This window comes from Fringilla coelebs (assembly GCF_963513975.1).
Source record: "Fringilla coelebs genome assembly, chromosome: 2".
Taxonomy (NCBI): Eukaryota; Metazoa; Chordata; class Aves; order Passeriformes; family Fringillidae; genus Fringilla; species Fringilla coelebs.
This window is the reverse complement of record NC_140029.1, coordinates 102,449,000-102,472,857: the sequence shown is the minus strand read 5'-3', so window position 1 is coordinate 102,472,857 and position 23,858 is coordinate 102,449,000. Positions and strand designations below refer to the sequence as shown.

At 40.6% G+C, this 23,858-nt stretch overlaps 1 protein-coding gene across 1 annotated transcript in view; it reads right to left on the bottom strand.

The window, feature by feature from the left end:
• The window catches only part of APP (amyloid beta precursor protein), a 193,833-nt gene that overhangs the window by 100,721 nt on the left and 69,254 nt on the right, over positions 1 to 23,858 (bottom strand). The window contains exon 3 of the mRNA XM_084201337.1: positions 21,905 to 22,034. Coding sequence (XP_084057463.1) covers positions 21,905 to 22,034 — 130 coding nt within the window. The remainder of the gene's footprint in view (positions 1 to 21,904; positions 22,035 to 23,858) is intronic.

Below are 23,858 nucleotides of genomic sequence, written 5' to 3'. Positions count from 1 at the left end.
TTGCATTATTATATGATGAGATGCTTCTCATGGACAATTCTTGGTAATTAGAGTAGAGCATCTGATATTAGGAGTACAGCTAGAGAAGGGCCTGCTAGTCATTGATGTCTAGCGAGAGTAATGACCATAGATAGGTGGAAGGAATGAAAATACTTCAGATATTTAAGATATGATCATCAAAAGCCATTTCAAATGCTAACATTTCAATGAGGAATATAACACATCTTAAACAAGAACATGTTTACTTCAGCAAGATTTCAATTCTATTCCCTTCTTCTCCCTTCCCAAACACCTTGATATGGCTCATTTTTAAATAAAAATTTTGACTCCTTCTACTTCAGTTGTAAATTAATCCAGTTGTTCCTCTCCTTCTTTCTCTTCTGACAAAGAACTGAAATTACTACAAAATCCAGTTCAGGCAGTAAATGTTTCTGCAATACTATCTTGTGCAAAGGCTATAATGAGTGAATAAGTAACCTTAGAAGGAACATTTGAAATAAATAACTCCATAAGCAGGAGCTGAAATCAACCTTGTAGAAATACTTTGTTGATTATTAACCCCCTAAGCAATCACTCCCTGTAACACTGCTGAGTCCTGACCAAAATTTCGCTGAAATTGTTACTACTCATGAGAGAAGGACTATGTCATATTACCAGTGTTATGGGAAAACAAAAAAATGCTTTGAGGCTTTGCAAAGTTTACAATTAATTTTCAAATTAATTATCAATTAATTTAATACAATTTAATTATCAAATTAACAATTACCTGACAACACAATACTTTGTTCTATACAAAGCAAAGCCTTTACCCATGTCTTAGGAAGAATGGCAGTGTGGTCTGGCAGCTCAGCCAGGATGGGACTGCTTGGAAGAAAGAGAAGAGCCTATCTGCACATGTAACTCAAGGAAGATAAAAGCAGTAGCCACGCAGACCGAAGGCAATATCACAATCAGCATTCAGCCAGCAACACTTTTTAGAAATAAAACAATAATTACTAGCAACAGACAACTAATAAACACTGACATTTCTTCATGTTAAGGACAGTTCTGAATGGTTAATAAGCCAGGTTTTAAGTATTAGAGCAACAGAGGACTTGAAACTTGTCTATGATTACCATATGGCTACCAGTTTTCCAAAAAACACCTTCATGGTTAGCAGTTTTAAGTTCTCTGATTTATAAACCAGATTAAAATACAAGGTTTAAAGCAAAACCTGACTGATTTACATATTCTAGGATACAGAATCTGAGGGAGTTTTTCCTGATGTCTACAAAATGCAGAAGCTGCAACCACATTGCAAGAAAGATGCTTAGGGGAATTACAGGTTGCCTCATTTCAGTTTCTGGGAAAATCATTAACCAAGTTCTACTGAAAGCCATTTCTGGGCACATGGAGATGATGATGATTAGCAATAGCCAAAACAGGTCTAATAACAGTAAATTGTGCTTGATCAAACTAACTTGCCTTCTAGGATGAAACAGCAAAATTGGTAAGTTAAGAACAGAGCAGTAGACACCATTCAACTGAACTTTAGCAAGGTATGCAACACCATCTCCCTCTTGCAACATCTTTGTATCCAAGTTGGAATGTTATGGTTTTCATGGATGCAATCCTAGTTGGGTAAATGTTGGGGTTGGGTTTTTTTCTGTTCTCTCCTTATTACCGCTGTGTTGCTAAGAAGCACTGATGGCTGGGTCCTACAGATGGGTGGGGAGGGGAAACTCTTGGTTTTTGGGAATTTCTCTCAGGGGGGACAGACATACCTTGAAAATGGGGGCAGGTTAAAAGAGACTGGGTTGGGGGCAACTGGAACTGCAACAAAGGGGAATGTGCCGCAGCCAAAAAAGGCCGGGACTGGGTTCCTGGTTCTGTTTGCTGTTGGTGCCGTGGTTGTTGTTGTTAGCTTTATTATACATACTAGTAAAGAACTGTTATTCCTCTTCCGTATCTTTGTCTTTCCCTTAATTTCAAAATTCTATAATTTGGAGGGAGGGGATTTATATTCTCCATTCCAAGGGAGACTTTTATGCCTTCCCTAGCAGACACATCTGTAGTGTCTAGTAAACCAAGACAGTCTAGTAAACCAAGACAGTGAAAAACTGTGCTGTGGAGCTCTGTGTGTAATGGCTCCTGGCTGTACTGTTCTCACAACCATACTCTGCGTGGAAGGAAGGAAAAATACCACACCTCAGGGCTTCTTTTTGGCACTGGTTTTGTTTAGCGTATTCTATCAATGAGGAGAAGATGGGCTGCCTAATGAGGAAGACAGTACATTTGATTAGAGAAATGAACTGCCTCACTGGGTATGCAAATTTTTTGGACCCACTCCAGGTATTAAAAAATAGTTTCTAAAAGAAGCACAATGCAAATACAATTTCTGGCTTCTATCGTTAAACATACCGAGAGAGGAAAGGAGACTGGATTGTGTTCACCAGGACTCCAACTCTCCTATCTTCAAGGGTAGGATGTTGAAGTTATAACTGTTACTAATGATGGAGCTGAATTGCCCTGAATAACTAAGAAACACAAGCTCTATTGTCACTATTAGTATTGTCACTAACCTTCTCATGAGTGCACCCAATAATACAGAAGTCCCTGTACTTTCTGCATTCAATGAAAGTCAACAATTCCTGTGAATGTCCAATGCCACATAAATATTTTATATAAATATTACTACCTACAAAGAAACCTCACCCTCTTTATAATAAAACAGTTTCTCTCCAGTTCTCGTTGTAAGAATTAACTCAGTGAACACAACAGTAGTTACCAAGAGAAGATGTTACCTGGTAGAAGCTATTAATATTTTATCAAGTTTTTAATTCCAACCGGTTTCATTTTTTTCTCTTTGTTGTAAATGAGTCATTATGGACAAAAGCAAAGTCAGAATTAACAGGTAAGATCATGTTCTGTTGAGAACTGAATCCTGACCTTGAGGAATAATATAAATAATATGTTCCATGCAAATACTGAATGACATAATATTTGCTACTTGCATGGACTTTATGCTCAGAAACACTGCATAGTGTCATAGTCTAATCCCCAGTATCAGAATGAAGATTTTGTTTTTAATTCAAGTATCTTGCATCACATCAGCAGATAAAAAATAATTGAGAGTAAATGGATTTTAGAGTAAGGTGAGCAACGGTAAGGAATACATCAAACTCTACAAAAAAACTAAACATATTGTAGGTCTACAGAAAGGATGACTAAATAAGAGAGAATAAACTAGGATAAACCACTGGAGCAGAACATTTTGCAATATATCTAAAAGGCCCATAAAAGCTTATTTTTATAATTAAATCCTTTGCAGATTTCTGCCCCTAGTCAAAAGGGTCCAGTTGAACCATCACTGAAAAAAATGTAATGCCAAAGCATCTATCCCAAATGATACAAACAGTATGATGGGGAAGAAGGTAAGTGAGTAGAAGTCTATTTTTAGGCTGATGGAAATTCTGAAGTTTATGATGAATTTTCATTCTCAGAAGGAGTTAAGGCTTTCTGTTCCTGAGTAGATGTAGATTGTTATGGGGATTAAGCTCATTAGGAAGGAGGTTTTGACTCTGTCTGTGATGGTGTTGGGGGTGTTCTTGAGATTGTGGGATAAAAGTGGGAATATATATAAATATATAATGCACTGACCTTCCTTAATATCATTCTCGTGTTGTATTACTCCCAAATGAGTAATAAAACATGAGAATGATATTAAGGAAGGTCAGTGCATTATGTATTTTTACATACATATTTGACAATATGTATATGAACTGAAATGTATCTTATCAGTTTCCACACAAAGAAAACATTAAGCTAACAAAAGTTAGCTGAAGTGGGCACTGCTCAGGAGAAGCCAAACTCCATTTGGACAGCATTACACACAACACAGGGAAGCAAAGAACTTTAAATAACAGGTTAGCAAATCAGGAGCAAAAACTTTCAAAAGAGCAGATGATAATTGGCATTATGCTGTGCAGTTCCTCTGACATCAGCAGCAATGCAGCATTGCAGATAAACCTCTAGCAGTGTTAATAACTAAAAGTGGAGAACAGATATCGCTGGCTCAGGGTTATGTACAAATTATAAATGGGATGGGACTGCTGAGGAACGTGCCTTGAGCTGTTTTATTTTCCAGCATCAGTCTCATTACATGGTTATGACAATGGGAAGATGCCAGCAGCTCACATCCCAGGCAGCAGACCAAGAACTTAATGTTACAACTTATACAGTAAGTTTTTTGACCAATCACACAAAGCAAAAGTGCATTGACAGTAGTTCCATCCAACCACTATAAGCACACGTACCTTTTGTTAAAACAATGCTTGCTTATTTCGAATACAATACCTGCTTGTAGGCCTTAAAACAGAATGCACAGAGCTCCATTATTAAGCTTACAACTTTCCAATATCTTGCTAGATAAACTTTTCTGTAGCTTAGGGAGTTATTCTAGACAAGCATTAATACACAGACTGTTGTTCTGTTCGTCCTTACTTTTCTACTTCTTACATAATTTTTCTGCTGACCTAACTCATGGCTACTGCTCAGCTCTAATCACAGTTCTGCTGTCTCTGAGGCCTGCCTTTTGCAGCTTTCCCAAAACCCTCTGATTTTATGAATTCCCACAATCAGACACAAAACGTGCTCCACTGCAACATCTATTGGTGGTGCTGCCTCTTCCCGCCATGTGCCTCTGCCCTAATTGCCCAGGAAGCTGAACTACTCTCAATGCTCCTCTTAAAAGTCACACAGAGGAGACACCTTGCCCACAAACTCATACTCAGGCCAAGACTGGCCCAACAGGACAGCAAGAAACCTTGACTGCTTTTGAAGTCAAATTGCTACCATGAAAAACTTCACCTATTAAAGGCGATAAAATGAGGAAGGGACTGGAGCATCTTCCTTATGAGATCCCTCAGAAAGACTGAGGGATCTGGGACTGCTCAGCCTCATAAGGAGACAACTGAGAAGGGACTTCATCAGTGTCTGTCAGTGCCTGCAGGGAGGGGGTCAGAGCAGGGACCAGGCTCTGCTCAGGGGGGCCAGCAATGGGACAAGAGGACACAGGAAGAAACGGATGCACAGGAAGTTCCACCTGAACATGAGGAAAAAATTCTTCACTGTGCAGTGACTGGGCACTGGAACAGATCACACAGAGAGGGTGTGGAGTCTCCCTCACTAGAGACATTCCAGAACCATCTGGATACAATCCTGGACAATGTGCTCTGGCAAAATCCCCTGAGCAGGGAGGTCGGACCAGAGGATCCACTGTAGTCCCTTTTAACCTCAACCAGTCTGTGATTCTGTACGTAGGATTAAATTATTCAAATAAGATGTTTGTTTGGACTGTCATGGTTAAAAAGTCTTTTTAATATATATTGCCTAACCAAAGCTTCAGATGACAGCTGTCAAAACAGATATTCAGGTACTTTATTCCAGCATAGCCCTTCCTGCTCAGAAAGAAATCTGAACTTGCTGTGTCAGACAAGAGAGTCAAACAAGCTGATGTTCCAGTTCAGCAAAACAAACACTTTCCTTCTAGCAGTACTTAAAGAAAAATCCTCTTTGCCAAATGAAAGGGCACATCAATGAGTTCTTCATCAAGTTTTCACCAAAGGTGTTATTGTATCCCATTTCACCCTCTGCTACAGTTGTCATGTGATAAACAGAAATCTTGAGAGAATAAAGAAATGCTATGGCAGAGAGACAGATGGGAAAAAAAACGGTAGTTCGAGAGATTAGTACCTCAATAAGGTACCATCTACAGAGACACGAATTTTAAGAGGAATTTTTGGGCCCTCCACATCTCCTAGTGTGGTACACAGGCCAAAACACAATTAAGACACTTCAGATTTTCTCTTGTTACAGGCAGTTGACAACAAAAGGATTTTTGGCCAATGAGCAGTATCATAGACACCTTCCTTACAAGCCATATTGCTGGAAGAAGGGAGAGGGACAAATAGGAAGAGGGGGCACCTCACAGCACTTGGGATGACCTGAAAGGCATCCTCCCAGTTCTCCGACGTGGACACATTACAGTGCAGGCAATGTTAGTGAACATCTCACTTCAGAGCTGTAGCTCTGATAACATGCAAAAACCTGCTGTAAACTGGTTTTGTTTTAACAGACCAGACAACAATAACTGTACACAAGCAATTGCTCATGCATAATAAAATGGCATAAAAGCGAAACCTTCCATTTTTATTAGAATATAAAAGTTAATCTTGAAACAGCTTGACATAAGAGACATAGTGAGGGCAGTTACATTTGTGAAAAATTGACATAAAATACTATAGCTGCCTATCATTTCAGAGAACTTCACAAAAATAAAAAGGTGCATGGGAATTCAGTATTACTCCTTTATGACATGTCAAATTAACTTGGAGTATCATTGTTCCTTAATAAAGGAGAACAAATGAAATAGTAAAAAGGTTCTGGATAGGCTACAGAAAAACATTAGAATAAGATTAAATTAGATGTTCATTCTAAAAGCCTTGTTTCCCAGACTAACTGAGAACAAAGTAACATACAAAATGTTATTTACAGAATAGAGCACAAGGACATGTGGAGGGGAAGTTCACACTGTAACTAGAATGAAGTTTGACTTTTTTTTTTTTGCCAAAAATTAAAGGTTACTTCAGTTTTGTACACTAACTAAAAATGAAAGGTTACTTCAGTTTTGTACACTAACAGTACAACATTCATAATGATTGACACATGCTATGTTTTCTATATTCAAAATCAACCCTGTATTTCAGAGATAAAATCCAAGATAACTAGAAAAAACCCACACTAGGTAGCCAAATATTTCATGGATCATTGATGAGCTTTGTATTTGGGAGCTTACATTTTCAATTAACTGAAATAAATTTCAAAAGCTTCCTTTTCAGCCATAGGAAGCTGTGTCAGGGGGGATTTAGGTTAGATACTGGGAAATGGTTTTTCACCCAGAAGAGGGTTGGGCACTCAAATGGGCTCCCCAGGGCAGTTGTCACAGCACCAAGGCTGACAGAGCTCAAGTGTTTAGACAATAGTCTTGGGCACATGGTGGGATTGTTTGGGCTGTTTTCTGCAGGGCCAAGAATTGGACTCAATGATCCTGATGCGCCCTTTAAAACTCAGGATTTTTATGATTATAGGGCAACACATAAACACAATATCTGTGTTGGGTGGATCCAGACAACTGTATTTACAAGAGCTTACCATAAATAGTTAATAATCTTGTAATGGATTAAGAGCATTCACATGCCAGAGATAATGACTTGACAAAATAACATATTTAGAAATTGTGCCCCAGGTTAAACTATAATAAAAAGAAATAAAAGCATATCACATGCAAGACTAACTCAATTAGGAGCAGCTAAAACTAAATAAAAACCAGCTTCCTTCAAAGCATGGAAGCTCAGACTTCCTAAGAAGACACTGCTTATGTATTCACCTGAGTACCTTCTAGAAAAAGAAGTAAAAGCCAATATTACTACCCAGCCAATATTATTTTATGTTACCAAAATTAACTTTGATATCAAGTAGTTAAGATTCAATTTTCTGTTGACCTAGTTGCAATGACCTAATAGAAAAACAGGGTAATTTAAATATTTTATACATAAGAAATCACTAACAAAGCCGCTGGGAGTTAAAGATCAAATACCATAATGCATAAAGTAAATAATTTACAATAATCATGACCTTCATTCATTATTCCTAATACGTTTTTTTGCCGTTCTTCAGTATTTTAAACTGAACAATTAGGAAGCATTTTTAATGGCTGGGTTAAGTACATCAGCTTGGCTACAGAACTAAAAACTCTTAAAATACAACTCTTACCTATCAATTCTGTGATTTTTAGGTACATTCAAATTCACTAGAAAACAACAGAAAGTCAGGAGGTTAAGAAGAAAGATTACTACTAAAGTTGTTTTTCATTTTTGAAGCACACTCATATGTTCTACTAAAACTGAAGGACTTTGTAGTAGCTTGCGTTTCACATCTTTAACTGGAACAAATTCCCCTTTAAGTTCCCTAAGTGACAATAAGAAAGTTTCCATGTGATTCTGAACATACTGTAACACCCTAATGTTACTTCTCAATTTGAAGGTCAGTAAGAAACTTCAAAATGTCAGAATAAAACTTAAATTAAAAAAAAAAGCAGAACTGCTTATACATGCATTAATATAGATGCAATCTCTCATCAGTACAGCAGTAAAACAGCAATCCTTCAAGCTAACAGAGTACTAAAGCTATTTGGTTTATTTTGTTAACAAGGAGGCTCTGGGCATCATTAAGGTATGACCTCACATTGTCCATTCCTAGAACTAGCAGTATTCCTATGAAATGACAAGCTGGGATTCCAAGGCTGGCATGATCTATGTATAAACAGATCAAATCTAGGAAGTTAAAAGCCAAGCTGGCTATGGACAACTGCTCTGCAGAACCAGATTCTTCCTTTCCATCATTTTCTGACTCCCCTACACAGGCATTTTCCCTCACTTTTAGCCCAATGAAGGCAAAAGGAGAGAAGATCAGAGTACAGTCCCTTTCAAATAAACCAATTCAAGTCTTCTCATGGAGAATAAATAAATAAATGCAAGCATAGGATTAAACAAAACCACCCAAACATTCCCATCAAATGCTTGCTTTAGTAAATGAATGCATTCCCACGCCTGGGTACCACCACTGTTCTTGCTATAGCTCCCTGTGACAGTAGGGATGAGTAACCGATGGAATCCTGAGACACAGCCTGTGCCAACAGGCAAAGACTGGCAGGCAGATGGTGGTAGGAGGGAAACAAGAGCTTGCTCTGGAGAGGACAGAACACCTACCCATCAGCAGTTCCTAGCTTTCTGGGTCCAAGCTGGTGGCTCCTTAGAATATCCACTTCCATCCCAACCATTTATCCCCTGCCTGACCCTCACACAGGTTTCCAAGCACAAAAACCTCACACACAGTCAAAATGGTTCCTTAAAAAAAGCACACTACTGTTCCACTTGTTTTGGCAGAAGACCTGGACAGAGGGATGACAGCTGTAGTCTACTCAGCTCTCAGTTTTTGGCGCTGTTGACAAACCACATGGCCAACTTTAAAGACCTTCAGGAGAAGTAAACTTAAAATAACCAAAATAAAAAAAAAAAAAAAAAACCAAAACAAAACAAAAAAACCCACATAAAAACCCAACCCTGAAGAAGTCACAGCCAAAAAAGTATTATTGAATGTATGAATTGATGGAATTTGGAATGGATGGAATTCTGTTAAAAAAACCCCAAAACACCAAATACACCTATTGTATTTGCTGGGAACGTCCCAACGAAGGGAGGAATGATGCATCTGACTCCATGTTCTCAGGAGGCTAATTTAATTTATTACTTCATAATACTATATTATATTAAAGAACACTATACTATACTAAGGAATACAGAAAATACTTACAGAATGCTAAAAAGATAATAATGAAAACTCATGACTCTTTCCAGAGTCTCGACACAGCTTGACCCTGGTTGGTCAAAGAGTAAAAACAACTCACACCAGAATCCAACCAAACAATCACCTGTGGGTAAACAATCTCCAAACACATTCCAAATAAGCACAACACAGGAGAAGCAAATGAGATAAGAATTGTTTTCCTTTTCTCTGAGGCTTCTCAGCTTCCCCGGAGAAAAATCCTGGGCGAAGGGGTTTTTTGCAGAGAATGGGAATGCCACATACACCTGCCTGAGAAAGTTCATAAGTTACTGTTGCTACTCATCCCATGACAAGAATATTAAAAATAAAGACTCTGCATAACCATTCTCAACTTATATCTTCCATTGCAGAAGGTTTTTGGAAAAAACTAAGTGCCCAGACTTCAACACAAAGTGCCTTCTTGCTACACAGCCATTCTTAGTATCAATCACAAGCGAAAGCTTTCATGTAAAAGACAGGAACCTAAAGGGAATTCCTGATTGCACAACAAAGATGCCTGTGCTTGTGAGCAAGGGAGACTGGAAGTGTTGAAAGATGTTTGACCTTCAAATGCCAGTTCAACTTGCAAAGCTTTTGGATGTTTACACAAGCATGAAGAATTCTTTCCCCAGGCACACACTGAGCACCACAATCTATCCAGCGGAAAGGTAGCTGATATTGTCCCATCAAAGCCCTGCAGCCCTTGAATCCCAGCTTGTCATTTCATGGTTACACTGCTGACTCTGCATCTGGCCAAAGTGAGGCCATTCCTTTTCTTCATCCTATGTCAGTAATGAAGTCTGATGAATGAACGTGCTAGAATTAAGTGACTTCCAGTACTTAGAACACAAGCCCTGTAATGCTGCCATTCTTCCCCTTGCCAGCATGGACAATTTATCCTTCGAGAGCAGATAAACACTGAGGCACTGCACTGTCACATCCCAAGTAGCACCTTTACCTTTGCCTGCAGGGCAATGTGCCCTAAATGAGAAATCCTTGACTGAAAATTAACCAAGCTCTTTCCCACACTTACTGAAGGTCAAGGTTACAGGTGAACTCTCTGACACATGCCTTCCCCAAAACCCAGGCTATCCACTAGAGACGAGAATGTAAGAACACATTTACAAACAATAAACAGTCTCTTCCAGCTCTTCACAAACAATAAACAGTCTCTTCCAGCTCTTCAAGCATTTCCCCTTGGGTGCAGTTACAGGCACAGCCGCAGGGGCGCGGGCAGAGCCCTGGGTGGGCACGGCAGATGCAATGATCGCCTGCGGCTGCAGGGGGCGCTCCGGTGCGAGCCTGCAGAGCACGCAGATCATGGAGACTTGGCCGGGACAAGACGGGACGGGAGAAAGATTTGCTTTGCAAACCCCCGGGACCGCCGATTGCAGTGCCCCAGCAGGACCCTCGGATCTAACAAACCGGAACGGCAGGAATGAGCAAAATCTGAGATGTATGAGAAAATCCGCAGCTGGAGCTGGAACCGCAGGGGCGTCCCGGCAGGCAGGGGGTGCGGGGGCTACAGTGTAGCAGAAAAAACCCTGCAGTGCTGAAGGAACAGCGCGGGGCTGGGCAGTGGCAGCCCGGCTCCCAAACACAGCAGACTGAGGCTCCTTTAGGAAGAGGGGTTGGGGGGAGAAGGGGCTTGGGGTCGTGGGGTTTCCTCTGAGGCACCCCAGCAGACGGTGAAGGGTCCCCTGTTTGGTGAGGTAGGGTGTTAATAAGGTCCAAATACAACAGCTGCTCTTATGAGCAGAGCTCCACTCACCATACAAAGAAATCATGCTGGAACAGACTGATCTCATCGCTTCCAGGAAGGATCACAGAGCCCTTATCTGCTTGCTCAGGTAGCATCAAGTGAGGTGTGAAATAAGATGTCAATAGATGCATGGCAGAGCTGATGAAGAGCCGGGAAGTGGACACAAAACTTGCTTGGATAGCAGATGCTGACAGGAAGAAGAGAATGTGCTGAGAGGAAAAGGCAGATGTCAAGGTAAGAAGGGGATTACTCAGAAGGAGAGGAGAGGTGAAGAAACATCATTGCCTGGGAGACTCTGGTAAGCCAAAGAATAGACCAAGGCTGGAAAATCTGGAGCAAGTGGCTCTGTAGGAAGAGCCAGACAGGGGCAGCACCCTCAGAGATAAAGAAAGGCAGGAGAAAAGCAGGATAGAAGGGAAAGGAGTAACTAGTCTGATGGCAAGCACTTTGATATGGCAGAGGAAGGCACATAAGCATGACAATGTCTATCTCAGTCCACAAAACATTTTAGCTCAAGTGGTCAAAAGCAGGTCAACACAAAAGCATCACAAAAGGGCATAAGGTGTATGAAGGGGTCCCTAACGCCTTATGAGTCATCTTGAAATGAACTGCTGGGTTTTGAAACTTTTTAGGCTCTCAGCATCCAAAAGACGCTGTGACAGATGAATGAGGAGCTTACATACACATTGTGCCACAAAATTTATAACCTTTCAATTACTTGTTTGCTTGAAACCTGAAGCCTGCAAGTTTTACTTGATAATCTGAGGTCTTCTCATGAAATACAGGCTGAATGACCATTCCTCATCCATCCTCTCCAAGCTACTCATGACTGCCAAGTGCTATCAGATCTTCTAGTCATCTTCTTTTCTATACAGGAAAAATCTTATCTACTGTGTCACTTCTTTTATGGCAGCCATGTCATACTTCAGGCACTCCCCATGACTCTTAACTCTTCAGCTTCCACTCTGCACTTCTGAAAACAACCAGAACTGCATAGAGCATTCACAAATACAAGAAAGTCCACACCTGACACAGTGCTGCAGTGACGTGTGCCTTGTTGCCCATTCCTTTCCTAATAATCCCTAAGACTGTTGGGTTTTGGCACTAATGAACATACATTTTCACAGAACTGTTAATCCACAAAGTCTCAATCCTGAAAAGTTTGAAGCTACTCGAAGTCTCACCACATACACTAACATAAGATTACTGCATTTTGGGACTCTCCAATGAACACTGCCCTTACTGCATTAATTTTTGCTTCCATTTTACATCCAGTCACTCTGTATCAACGACACTTCTGAAATTCCTCATAATTTGCCTTTATTAACTCTACCTTGAATAACTCGGTATCTTCATCAGATGGGTCACTGCACAATTTAGCCTTTTTTACATATCACACATACTTTGAACATCTTGAGATTCTACTGGTGACCTTTCTCTAGTTTGAGGGTGGACCTTTAATTCCTGCCTTTTCTTATCTTTACTTAGCCATAAAAGAGTTTTCTCTTCTATTCCATGGTAGATTAAATTCTTTAATAGCTTTTGGTAGTGGATCTTGTTAAATATCTTCTGAAAAATCAAAGTAGGCACACTATCCATTTGTTTAGCTACTCTTTAAAAAAAAAAACAACTCTTGCTCAGTTATCATACTCACTGATAAGTCCAATATTCCTGGATGTTCAGCACTTCAAAAAAGTATCCCCTCTCCCAGACAGGCTTATTGAACTGCATTTCCAGAATATTCCCCAGCACCTTTTAGAAATACCCAGTGAGTCCCATCACTGACTGTCCCTCTGCAGTTAACTGCATCAAATCTGCTGGTAGCATTCAGTTCTACTCCAAGACCAGAATGTATTTAGCATGAGATTTTACAGCTACTTTCAGTTAGGTGAGAATTTTTTCAAAGATGCTACATATGCAGACCAATTTCATGACCAAATGGTAAGATGGATGCTTCCTTTCTGTTCCTCTCCCCACCCTTCCTTCCTACGATGCTAAAACAAACAACACACTAATTAGCAGGATGCTCCCACTACAAAATTAAGTTCTTTAGCTTGAAGGAAAGCACAAAAAAAAAAAAGATCAATTAGCTGTGTGGCACTACAAAGTTATTTGGATAAAAACTTCCTGCTCTGCTTCAAAAACTGGATGTGTACAATGAACAAGACATGGAACTTACACAACAGGTTCATGCATGACTCACAGGTTGTGTGTGTGTGTGAATGCACTCATATATCAAAACCAAAGGTTCATGCTTCATAAAGTCTCCTTGGGTGCATACACTCACATACACATTGAGACTGTTTCAAGCATTTTACAATTTGGAGCCCAGCTATCAACAGATACTTCTGGTTTTGAAGCTTCTCTCCAGCTCTTCTCCAGCTTTCAAATACAACTTAAGGACAACACCCCTCTCCCTTATGACATTTATGAAATGAAACCTATGATCTCTGAAGTGTTTGGGTAAGATTATAGAAACTTCTGAGAGGAAACTTAGTTCTGTCTTTGAGCAGGATCTGAGTGGTGAACAGTAACTTGGCCATGGGAGGGGCTGGACCAGGAAAGGAACACAGAATAGCTCATTAAAGCACCCACAGTAGAACAAGGCAGGCAGACAGAGCAGCCCCACAATCACAGCCTCCCTGGAATCCTCTGCACAGGAAGGGTCCAACTATGATCAGAGAGGCACCTTAGCTTCCCCTTGTGCCCATTTTTGAGCTCTTTTTAACCTTACTAATAGTCTTTTAGCACTTTTTCAGGGTAACTCTTATAAAGCACTGGAGAAAAAGCAGGAACACCTGCTTTTAATCCCTGATACCTCATCCTGGGCAGAGTTACAAGTGACAGAAAACTTAGTCCAACTTAGTCATCATTCAAGAAGGAAAACTGATTTTCCTTCTTAAGCTCCTAAACACAGTATGGCTTACTACAATGTGTAATGCTGCCTTTGGCAGATAGCTATGAAGAAGATTCACATATTTGTGATCACTTCCTGCGAGCTGTTGCTGAAGAGTGGTTTCCTTAGTCCATTGTAAAGAGACAAATAAGCATATAGTTTTCAATCCTAACCTATAAGAAATTATTCTACTACTTTAGGAGTAGATCTGCAGATCTGTGATGTTCAAGATCTCAAGAAGTTTTTGTGTTGTGACCTGTTCTTATTAAAACCTTACTGTGACCACCAAACAAGTAAGACATGTATATCCCAAGAATGCACAGAAACACACAAGTTCAGAATTCTTTCTTCTTCTGGTCTTACTATACAAAAATTAGATGTTTTACATTAGTCATATATGAAAGTACATTCTGATATTCAGCAGAATGTTAATTTTGTTTTATCTCTTCCCTTCAGTGTTTCTATGCCTTCAGCTACAATCTGGCTAACCAAACAGCTGAACTGACGTTCGGCTTGAGTGAAGAGGTGGAAGAAACAGAGTTGTGACAGCCTGAGGAATTTTTGTGCTGCTGGAGAGTGATCTTATTCAGGATTTCTCTGCCAGCTCCCTACCTCACTGTCGAGCTGATGGGATTTTATCCCTTGAAACATGCCAAAGGCCACTTCAATGGTTTATACAGTTCTGCTTTGAGAAGAAAATACTTGAAATGACACAGTTATGAACCATGAGGCAATAGACCGTCTTAGAACTATAATAAACCAATAAATTCGTTTTTGTTTATGTGAGAAATGACTGCTCACTTTTAAGAATTTTAAAGGTTTGTAAAACCTTAACAAAAAAAATTTTAGCACTGGGAACCCTCCCTTCCATCCCGGTGACTATCAGCCTCCTGCTCCCCTACAAAATGGATGCTCTGCCTTTTAACTCTTTAGCTCTTCCCAAAGTTTTATCAGTCAACTCTTTTTCTCCTGTCTATTGGCGGAGATTTTCCCTAAATATCCTGACTACTGAGGCTATTACAAGGGGGAGGGGAAAGAGGACTATGGGGAACATACTACAATAACAACACTATACATCTTAACATACACAAAATATCTGTCTCTTAATTGTTAGAGCCAACCATTTCATTACTCATCTATAACAGTTTATCTGAATGATCAGAGACTCCTCTGCTTCCTGTCAGCTAGAGTTGTCAGAAAAACTAGACATGTTTTAGTTGTGTAGGCTGAAACTAAGGGAATTTTTTTTATTTTAGGAACAGTGTGGTGTGAGGCTTGTCTGCATCACTCACATGGCTGACTGAAGACTGAGGCAAGCTGGAGGTGAAAAGCTAAACTAACAGGGACAGAAAAACACTGGGAAAATTATTTAATGTCATTCTGTTAATTAGGCATTGCATGGAAAAGCTAGTGGAAAGTGTTTCCAACTACCCAGAAAAGAATTTGTTTTGTCAGTACAATACAAATAGGTGCAGTGTGAATTCAGAGGAGGTAAAACCAGCAAGTTTTGACATGTATACAAATATACAGGCACATAACATTCTTGTGTGAAAAAAATTCCACTATTGAAAGGGCAAGTAATTTTAGAAGAACTACTACTAGAAGAAGTTCCAATTACACATCAGGTTGTAGGTTAGGGGCTTTCCTGTTTTTTTTTTTCCTTTCTCTCAGGCAATTTTGTCCCATTTGTTGCTTAAGGGACTACAAAGACCAGTACTTAAGAGGCAAAAGATGTGGTTGGGAAGGGGAGGAGGGGGAAGAGTGCAGCTGGCCTCTCTCTTAGCTGGAGGAGGTTTTCTCTTTGGAAGGGAAAATGTTATAGATGGATAATGAGATGATTGTCTCTCACAATCAAGGGATCAATATTGTGTGAATATTAAGAAAAGCTTTAGTAATGTATAGTTATGCTATTGTAGTTTAGATGTCCTCTGTTCTCCCCACAGTTCCCTTTTCCCCCTGCATTGTTGCCATCAGACAGCCGGGGCTGTCTAGGACAGGTACAAAGAAGGCTGCACATGTGTCCCTTGCATGGGGCAGTGGGGATGGAAAAGCTCAGGGGGTGCTCAGGGGGTGAGGCACGGCAACACCTGGCCTCCAATCGAGTTACAAGAGAGCAGTTCCCACCGATAAATGGCAAAGAAGAGCTGACTGACAGACTTTGGGAGGGCTGGGCTGGCTGATGCAACCCCCAGGGGTGTAAAAGACTGAGCATCCAGCTTGAAGATGAACCGGCCACGTGGTATGCATGCGGGCAGTTCCCAGCGCTGCAGCTTTTTCCTTACGTAGTCCTTTGTTGTATTTTTGTTAAGGTTTAACAAACCTTTTTCAATTTTCCAAGTGAGCAGTTGTTTCTCACATAGAGATAATATTTTGGCTGGGGACTCAGGTACTGGGCTCAAGCTCCTTGCTCTCTCTCGCTCTCAGGATCAGAAGGGAACAGCGAGTTGTTGCTACCATGGGGAGAATTCGCTGCCACCGACCTTAACTCTTTACTCATAAGAGCGACTGTCAAACTGGGACATTATTAACACCGCTTTTCTCACGGGAAAGGCCCCTCATCATCTACTCAGGTACCTCAGGGGAAAACCCGGGACCCGAACCTCTTCCCGGTCCCAGAAGGCGCATCTCCCGGCTGCTTGCAGCAGCTGCCTGCAGAAACCCAGCTGCACCGCCCAGCCCCACTGTCTTCTGCCGCTGCCTCAGCCTTTTGTGCAACACTTTAACTCAACATCAGGTGCGCAACAGGACACCCCAGGGCTCCTGCCAGAGCTGCCGAGCTTCTGCTACATTTTGTTTGCCAGCCAGTGTGTGCCCACCTCCGCTGTTCCAGCCACTGCTCCAAGGTCCCTGCTACAGCCCATTTCCCATCCAAAATGCACAGGAATTGCCTTCCTGAGGCGAGTTTGTACAGGAATCCCCTTGTCTCTCTCTCTCTCCCGCCAGCCCGCCCGCCATTACCGCAGGGAGGAACGGCCGAGCCCGCGCCACAGCGCCCCCTGCAGGCGCGGGGGAATCCCCGCACGGCCCTGCCCGGCGGGAGCCACCAGCGCCCCTGCCGGCCGTGAGCGGAACTGCAGCGGAGGGAAGCGCTCAGCGGCCGAGAGACGGCGGGCGCTCAAAGGCTGGGTTTGGTTTCTGGTGCCCGCTGTTGCTTGTTTGTTTGCCTTGTTAAACATATAGATCTACATATAAGTAAAGAACTGCTTTTCCAATATCTTTGTCTGAAAGCCCTGTAACTTCAAAGTTATCATAATTTGGAGGGAAGGGATTCATATTCCAAGGGAGGTTCTCGCCTTCCTTGGCAGACACCTATCTTTCAAACCAAGACACTTCAACAAGATGGTAACTTCACAAACTGCCAGAGTAATAAAGCATGAAAAGTTTAAAAATATTTTCAAAGACTTTTTTTTAAAAACCATTTTTTTTAAAAGCCAGTTTTTCATTACATAACCAAGCAGGACTATGTACTTTTCATATAACCTAATGTGCTGGGGTGACTTTATGATGCTCGTATGCCTTCACCTGTTTAGCCCAGAAATAAGTTTTTAGACTGGTTCTGAGAGTGAAGGCAGGAGGGGGAAGAAGAGCGCACAGCTTGTTTTCAGAAATTGCACTCACTCCTCCACATTCCTGCTCCTGGACTGTGTTGTTTGCAAATGGCCAGACAGCAGGACAGAGCTCTCCTTTACTCTTAATTAGTTTTTAGCTAGTTGAGGCAGAGAAGTTCCCTGGACTGCGGTTTTTATTTTTATTTGGACCTGTTTAAAACTGCTCTGGACTGAAAGCACAGAAGAGCACCAGGCTCACACCTGGGCTGCAGCATTTCCAGCACCAGAGGGACTGATAAGAGACTGAGTGAGCTGGGCTACAGCCCACAGAGGGACTTTCTGAGTCTGTCATCTCTTCTGGAGTGGCAAGAGGTTTTATTGTTTAATATTGTTCATATTTTGTGTGGGTGAATGCTTTGCCTGTTAAATAAACAGTTTTATTCCACTTGTCTCCAAGGAAATATTTTCCCGAACTGAGAAGGGGGAGAGGCTGCTTGAATCTGCTTTCTAGAGGAACCCCTTTAGAGGTTCTCTCCCAAATTTGCCCCAAACCAGGACACCTAATCTACTTCTTTGTGAACAAATGACTGCAAGTAATCACATTCTGATTGACAGAGGCAGTATACATAATGAGATTCCAACACATCTGGATCTTTCCAACACTGAATGCAGTGTTTAGCAGCATACATTAATGGGATAATGAGCCACTCCCGACCATGCACTTCACACAGCACAGGTAATGTGTAATTTCCCCTTTGCCACACCTTGCTATATCCTGTCTGCCATGCCCACATAATGATCCACCAACACCCACATAACTGAGCTTCTCATCTCTATCCAGGGTTCAGGATGTATTCCACCAACACAAAATGAAAGGTCATCTATTCAGAAATGCATAGCCACACATTTATCCAAGGTATTGAAAGAATCACATCTCTGGGACAAGGATACCTGTTCCCACAACCAGCAAGGAACATGGAGTGAACTACTTCATTTCATGGGCCACACTGCACAAATTCATCAGCTGCTTTTCCTCGGGCAAGCAGTGAAGAGAGAAGAAAGTGCAAACCAGAAATGCTTACTGCCCACACTGCCCCAACAGTGGCAGAAATTCTGCCCTCCTGCTGTGACCACCAGCAGAGCTCCCACCAACACTTACATGGCCAGGCTGGTGGCCATGGTATTTTCCCAAAAACAGCTTCTGTAAAGCAAAGAAGAAATAATTGTTTTCTTGACACTGTCTGCAGCAACCCTGCAAGCTGTGCCACACAGCAGGTAGTGCAGGCACTAGGGTGGCACACACACCTGATACCAGGAGAAGGGAGTTCTGCAGATCTTCACTCTTCCACCAGCACATCTCACAGCTCCTCAACTTTGCTGTGTACCCAAACACATTTGTGGCTCTATGTCAAGCACCACAGTCCTCACTCAAACAACATAATTTAACTTTTTAAGATTAGATCCAATTAGAACATTTTTAGGGGTGGTCAATGCAAACACATGGTTGACTCAAGGGGCTTTCATTTTGTCTTGTTTAAACCACTGTTTTTATGCTTTAGTTGCATTCTCTTAAGAAAATATGAAGCTGTGTAATCTAGTAAATCTGATGGATGTTACTGAAATATACAGCTACAAAGAACTGCTGTAACTACTGCCCTGCGCAAGTCTCAAAGAGAAAAAACTGGAGCAGGCAAGGGCTGTAGTGAAATGGGCTCTACACATTTGAAGATCATGATGCAAGCAGACTGTATATCAAAGATGCTCTGGGCTGAAAGCAGCCAGATTTCTGTCACTTGCTGTTTCTCAACTGTGAAAAATACTGTCAAGATGGAAAAAATTACTGGGCTAGTGAGTATCCTCAGAGCAATGCAAAATTAAAACTCAACCCTGCAATCAGCTGCCCACTGACAAACTTTCTGTCGGTATCTTGATTCTTACCAGATGGATTTAACAGTGGTCTAGGGCAAGGGTCTATTTGCACTAAAACTACAGAGGAACAGGCACAGGCAATGCCCAACTTCTGACAATGTCCACTAACAGCTACCACACTAAGAATAGCTGAGGCACACACAGAGCTGACAGGCAAGATACAACTTTTTAGAAAATTATCTTTTAAAACTGAAGAAATACTAGGAGGAGAGAAAAAAAAAATTAAATCTCTCTGGACTCCTTAGTTCTGTACAAAAACATGATTTAAGAGAAAGTATTCCAAGACAGACATGGTACACAACAAACAGAGGGCTGGTTGATGGAGAAATTGCAGATTATGGCTACTGCCACCGTTTTTCCTCCAGAGGAAGTAATTATGTGGCCACCTATGCCCCAGTAGACCCTTGGCAACATCACTATCTAAGGTTTATTCTAGTCAGGGTCAAAAGATGAATGTCAGCGTATGAAAATGATAAACAGTGTGTCAGACACAACCACATAAGCCTCAATTACAAGGAAATTAGAAAAAAAATAGCAAATATGGAGATTTTAAAATAAAAATAGAGGGCTACGGGCTAATGGGAATGAAGTGCTTAAACATCTTTAAAATCTTTGTATCCAAACCTTGCTACCTAAGATACACCTTGCAATGATTTTTCTTTCAAAAGTGCAACTCAGGGAAGGCACCTTGAAAGTCCAAGTACAGCTCCTCACTCCTGCAAGGAACTGCATATAGTCCTGTCCACAAATTTATGAACTTCCTTCCACGTGCTTAGACTTCCTACTCTTTAACCAGATGACTGTTGCAGATCCTTATGCTTCCAGATACTTCCTTATAATTGCAGACTAAATGTACTCACAGCCAATTTATATTCATTTGCCCTTATGATGACATTGTGTTTTTGCTTAAATTAGGTTGTAATACCTCCAGGGCACTGAACAAACCTACATGAGGATAGAGAGTCCTGAGCCTAAGTCCTAAGCCTTAATTCAGAGTTTTGCTTGTGGTGACAATAAAATAAATAATAAAATTTAGTTAATTGCACTCTCATGGAGCCTGATGAAACATATTGTGATGTGTTCTAGGTGAGACTGCAGCTCTGCCTCATCTCTGACAAGTTGCTTATGTGGCTTTAGACATACATTAAGACTGCAAGCTGATGCTTCTCTCCTGACTACAAAAAACTAAAGAAAACACAGCAACAAATGGGTAAAAGGGCATGTCCCCTTTCGCAGTAAAGCTTGTGGTGGAACCAACCAACTAAGCCAGTTGGTTGGTTCCACCACAGCAGATTCATTCCCAGAGTCAGAATCTGTAATTCCTAGAGGCAAGTTCTTCTCCTCACCAAAAGTCTTGAATTTGAGTTCTCCTGGAGGATTTTTGCTCAGAATAAACTAGTCCTTCAGAGCCTCAGTAGCATCAACGATATATTGGCAGGTTTAGAAACACTGAGTTTATATCTATACAAACAAACATCAGATCTAGAAACTTTGCCAAGCAAAAACATTTCCCTGATACTTAGCACAGGTTTTATACACCTGCTGTTTTGGCACTTTTGACCACACAGGTAGCATTTCTGCTAGTTCCTCTTCAGTCCCAGCTTTGCTGTGGGCAGATTGCACCCTGTGTTTTATCTACTCTACACAAATGAAGAAAATTTCTAGAAACATTGCAGATTTTAAAAAAATTTCTTTCATTATTTGTTTCATGGAATAACTGGTCTGAGTTGGTTTCCATGCCTTTTAGCTGTCCTGGCTTACTAGAAAAGCAAGTTCCAACTCTGAACTCCAGCATTTATCACCATTCAAATGGCAGTGATAAAGCAACATACTTCAATATGGAATAATATCAAGAAAATGTCATGCCTAGAATGTTAATGAAAACGGCAAATCAACAATTCTATTTTCTAATGCAGACAAAAGTAAAGTTTAGCAAAAACATGAGGGCCCAAACATCCCTTTTAATTGATTTAAAGCACCAAGGACACAGGAGAGAACAGCAAGCAACTGCTACAAAAATAACACTGAAGGATAAAATGAGGGAATGCATAAAGTATCTTTTGTTTTGTTTCAACAAATACAGATTCCCATAGTCTTTCATGGTAAGAGTCCAAGTACTAGATATTCAAAAATTAATGTGAAAAAAGAAGGGTTTAATTAGGGAAGAGCAGGAGTACTTTCTTTCTAGATAATGCAGTTCCAAAGGACTGAACAACTGGACAAAACTCCATTCAGAAAAGACAATAATACTGAGGTACAGAAGACATTTATGCAGATTCTGTCTTTCTTATGAAGAGACTGAAAAAAATAGAGCAGGAAAAAACAGACTAAAGCAGAGCCACTCACCCAGACATCTGTAGGGAACCACAATATGCGGGTGACCATTGCACTGCTTCCATCCCCTCTTGCACCAGTTCTGTATTGTAACTGGCTGGTTGGCTTCAACAACATTGGTGATTTGCAATTCAGGGTACACCTAGCATTAAAAGTAGAGAAAAAGACAAATGTTATCACAAGTATGTACTCTGGGTCACTGTAACACATTTGTAACAACACAATGTTCATCTTCCCTCTCTTCTCCCTCTTCTGATGTGTAAAATATTTATGTCATGGTTGGACTATGTGCATCTATCTGGAAAGCTAGTGTGTCTGTTCATGAGTAAAAACATCCAGCTGCCAGTTCAGAAAAATTAAGGTGGTAACAGCTGATTGTCAAAACTATAACTTGCCCAGTTATATCTGACTAAGTTAAAGATCAGCTGACCATAAGTTAAATACCTTCTCCTCCATGTCTAGGCAAAGCTCCATATACACAGCATATTCTCCATACAACTAAACTTAGTAGCATGCCTTTATGTTCATCTCAACCATTTTAACAAACATCATAATTCTTGCCTGCTGCAGTCTGCCCAGTACTAAAAGTCTGTTGAAAAGGTTATTCATGTTTAGGTCTACATTACCAATTTCTAAATTGCTGAGATCAAAATTCCATCTGCTTTAATACCACAACACACTTCTACACCCAGAACCATCACACCAGCAAACTTGTTGATTAGTTTATTGGCAAACCACAACTTTGGCTTTTTATCCCACTCAGTCCCTTTATCCGATCCCCCTTTTCTACGCTAACACAGCCTATAGCCCTCACTTTACATTTTTCAAATTGGCAATCTACCAGCCCTAACATGAAACTCAGAAAGCATTAATTTTCCTTTGCCTTTTCTCAAGCAATCCTTACCAATTTCCAGCTGTGTGAGACCTGAGGATTTAAGTGCTCTAAAAACTACTGTCTACTCATATCTGCCAATGGAAAAGAAAAACAGAAATAGGAACAAGTCTGAAGTAACTGGAGATGGTCCAAAAACATTCTGCAGAGAAGTAACATAATCCCAAAAAAAGAAAACTGGGTTAAAATGGGGTGAATTCTGAGAGTCCAAAACTGGTGCTTGGAAAAGTAATCTAAGAATCTTGACAGCCCCACCTCAAGAAAAAAAGATTTGTCTCAATCAAGAATCTCCACTGAGGTCATAGCATCTGAGAGGCAGTGCCTCCTGGCACTCCCTTGATTGAAGGTTTAAAACATAACCACGGCAAAAATGAAGAAAGCAGCTTGAGCTAAAGTCTTAAACTTTAAAAGATGCTAACAAATGACAGTACAGCCTTCTCAGATTTGAGATCAGTGGTCTTTAAATGAATGTGGCCTGGTCCATACACATGGGTACATCCAGAAAGCAATCAAAGCATAACTGGAAATAATTGGAAATAATTTCTTACTTTAATTAAGAGACATGAAGGGGCTATTACAGTTTTAAAGTTGAAATCTATTAACAGCTTAATGCACAAACAAGGGCAGATACAATTACAATGCCATGGAAATGACTACAGAAAGAAACACTTCCTACTAAACAATGCACTTTATGCTAAAGCGCTTGAATATCAATCCTGCCTTCTATTCAAAAATAAAATTTATTAATCAGATACTTCTTTCCTTGTGCCAATCCTTTATAGAATACTGTCACAGTTAGGTTGATCATGACATACACGCATGTGATCAGGGTCCAAGAAGAAAAAGTTTTTATTCTGCGTGTTCTCCAGCTTATATACCCTTAACAAAGCGTGATCTTAAGTCATTAACTACATCACAATAACTTATTATATTCATTGGTGCAAAGCAATTAGCGTCAATGTAATTGGCAAAAGTTTTACAGAAATTCAATAAGGCACGTACACACATCTACTTAGGCACGTAGTCTAGCTTACAAAAATTCTCATGTATCTTTTATAATCTGTTTCCATGCTG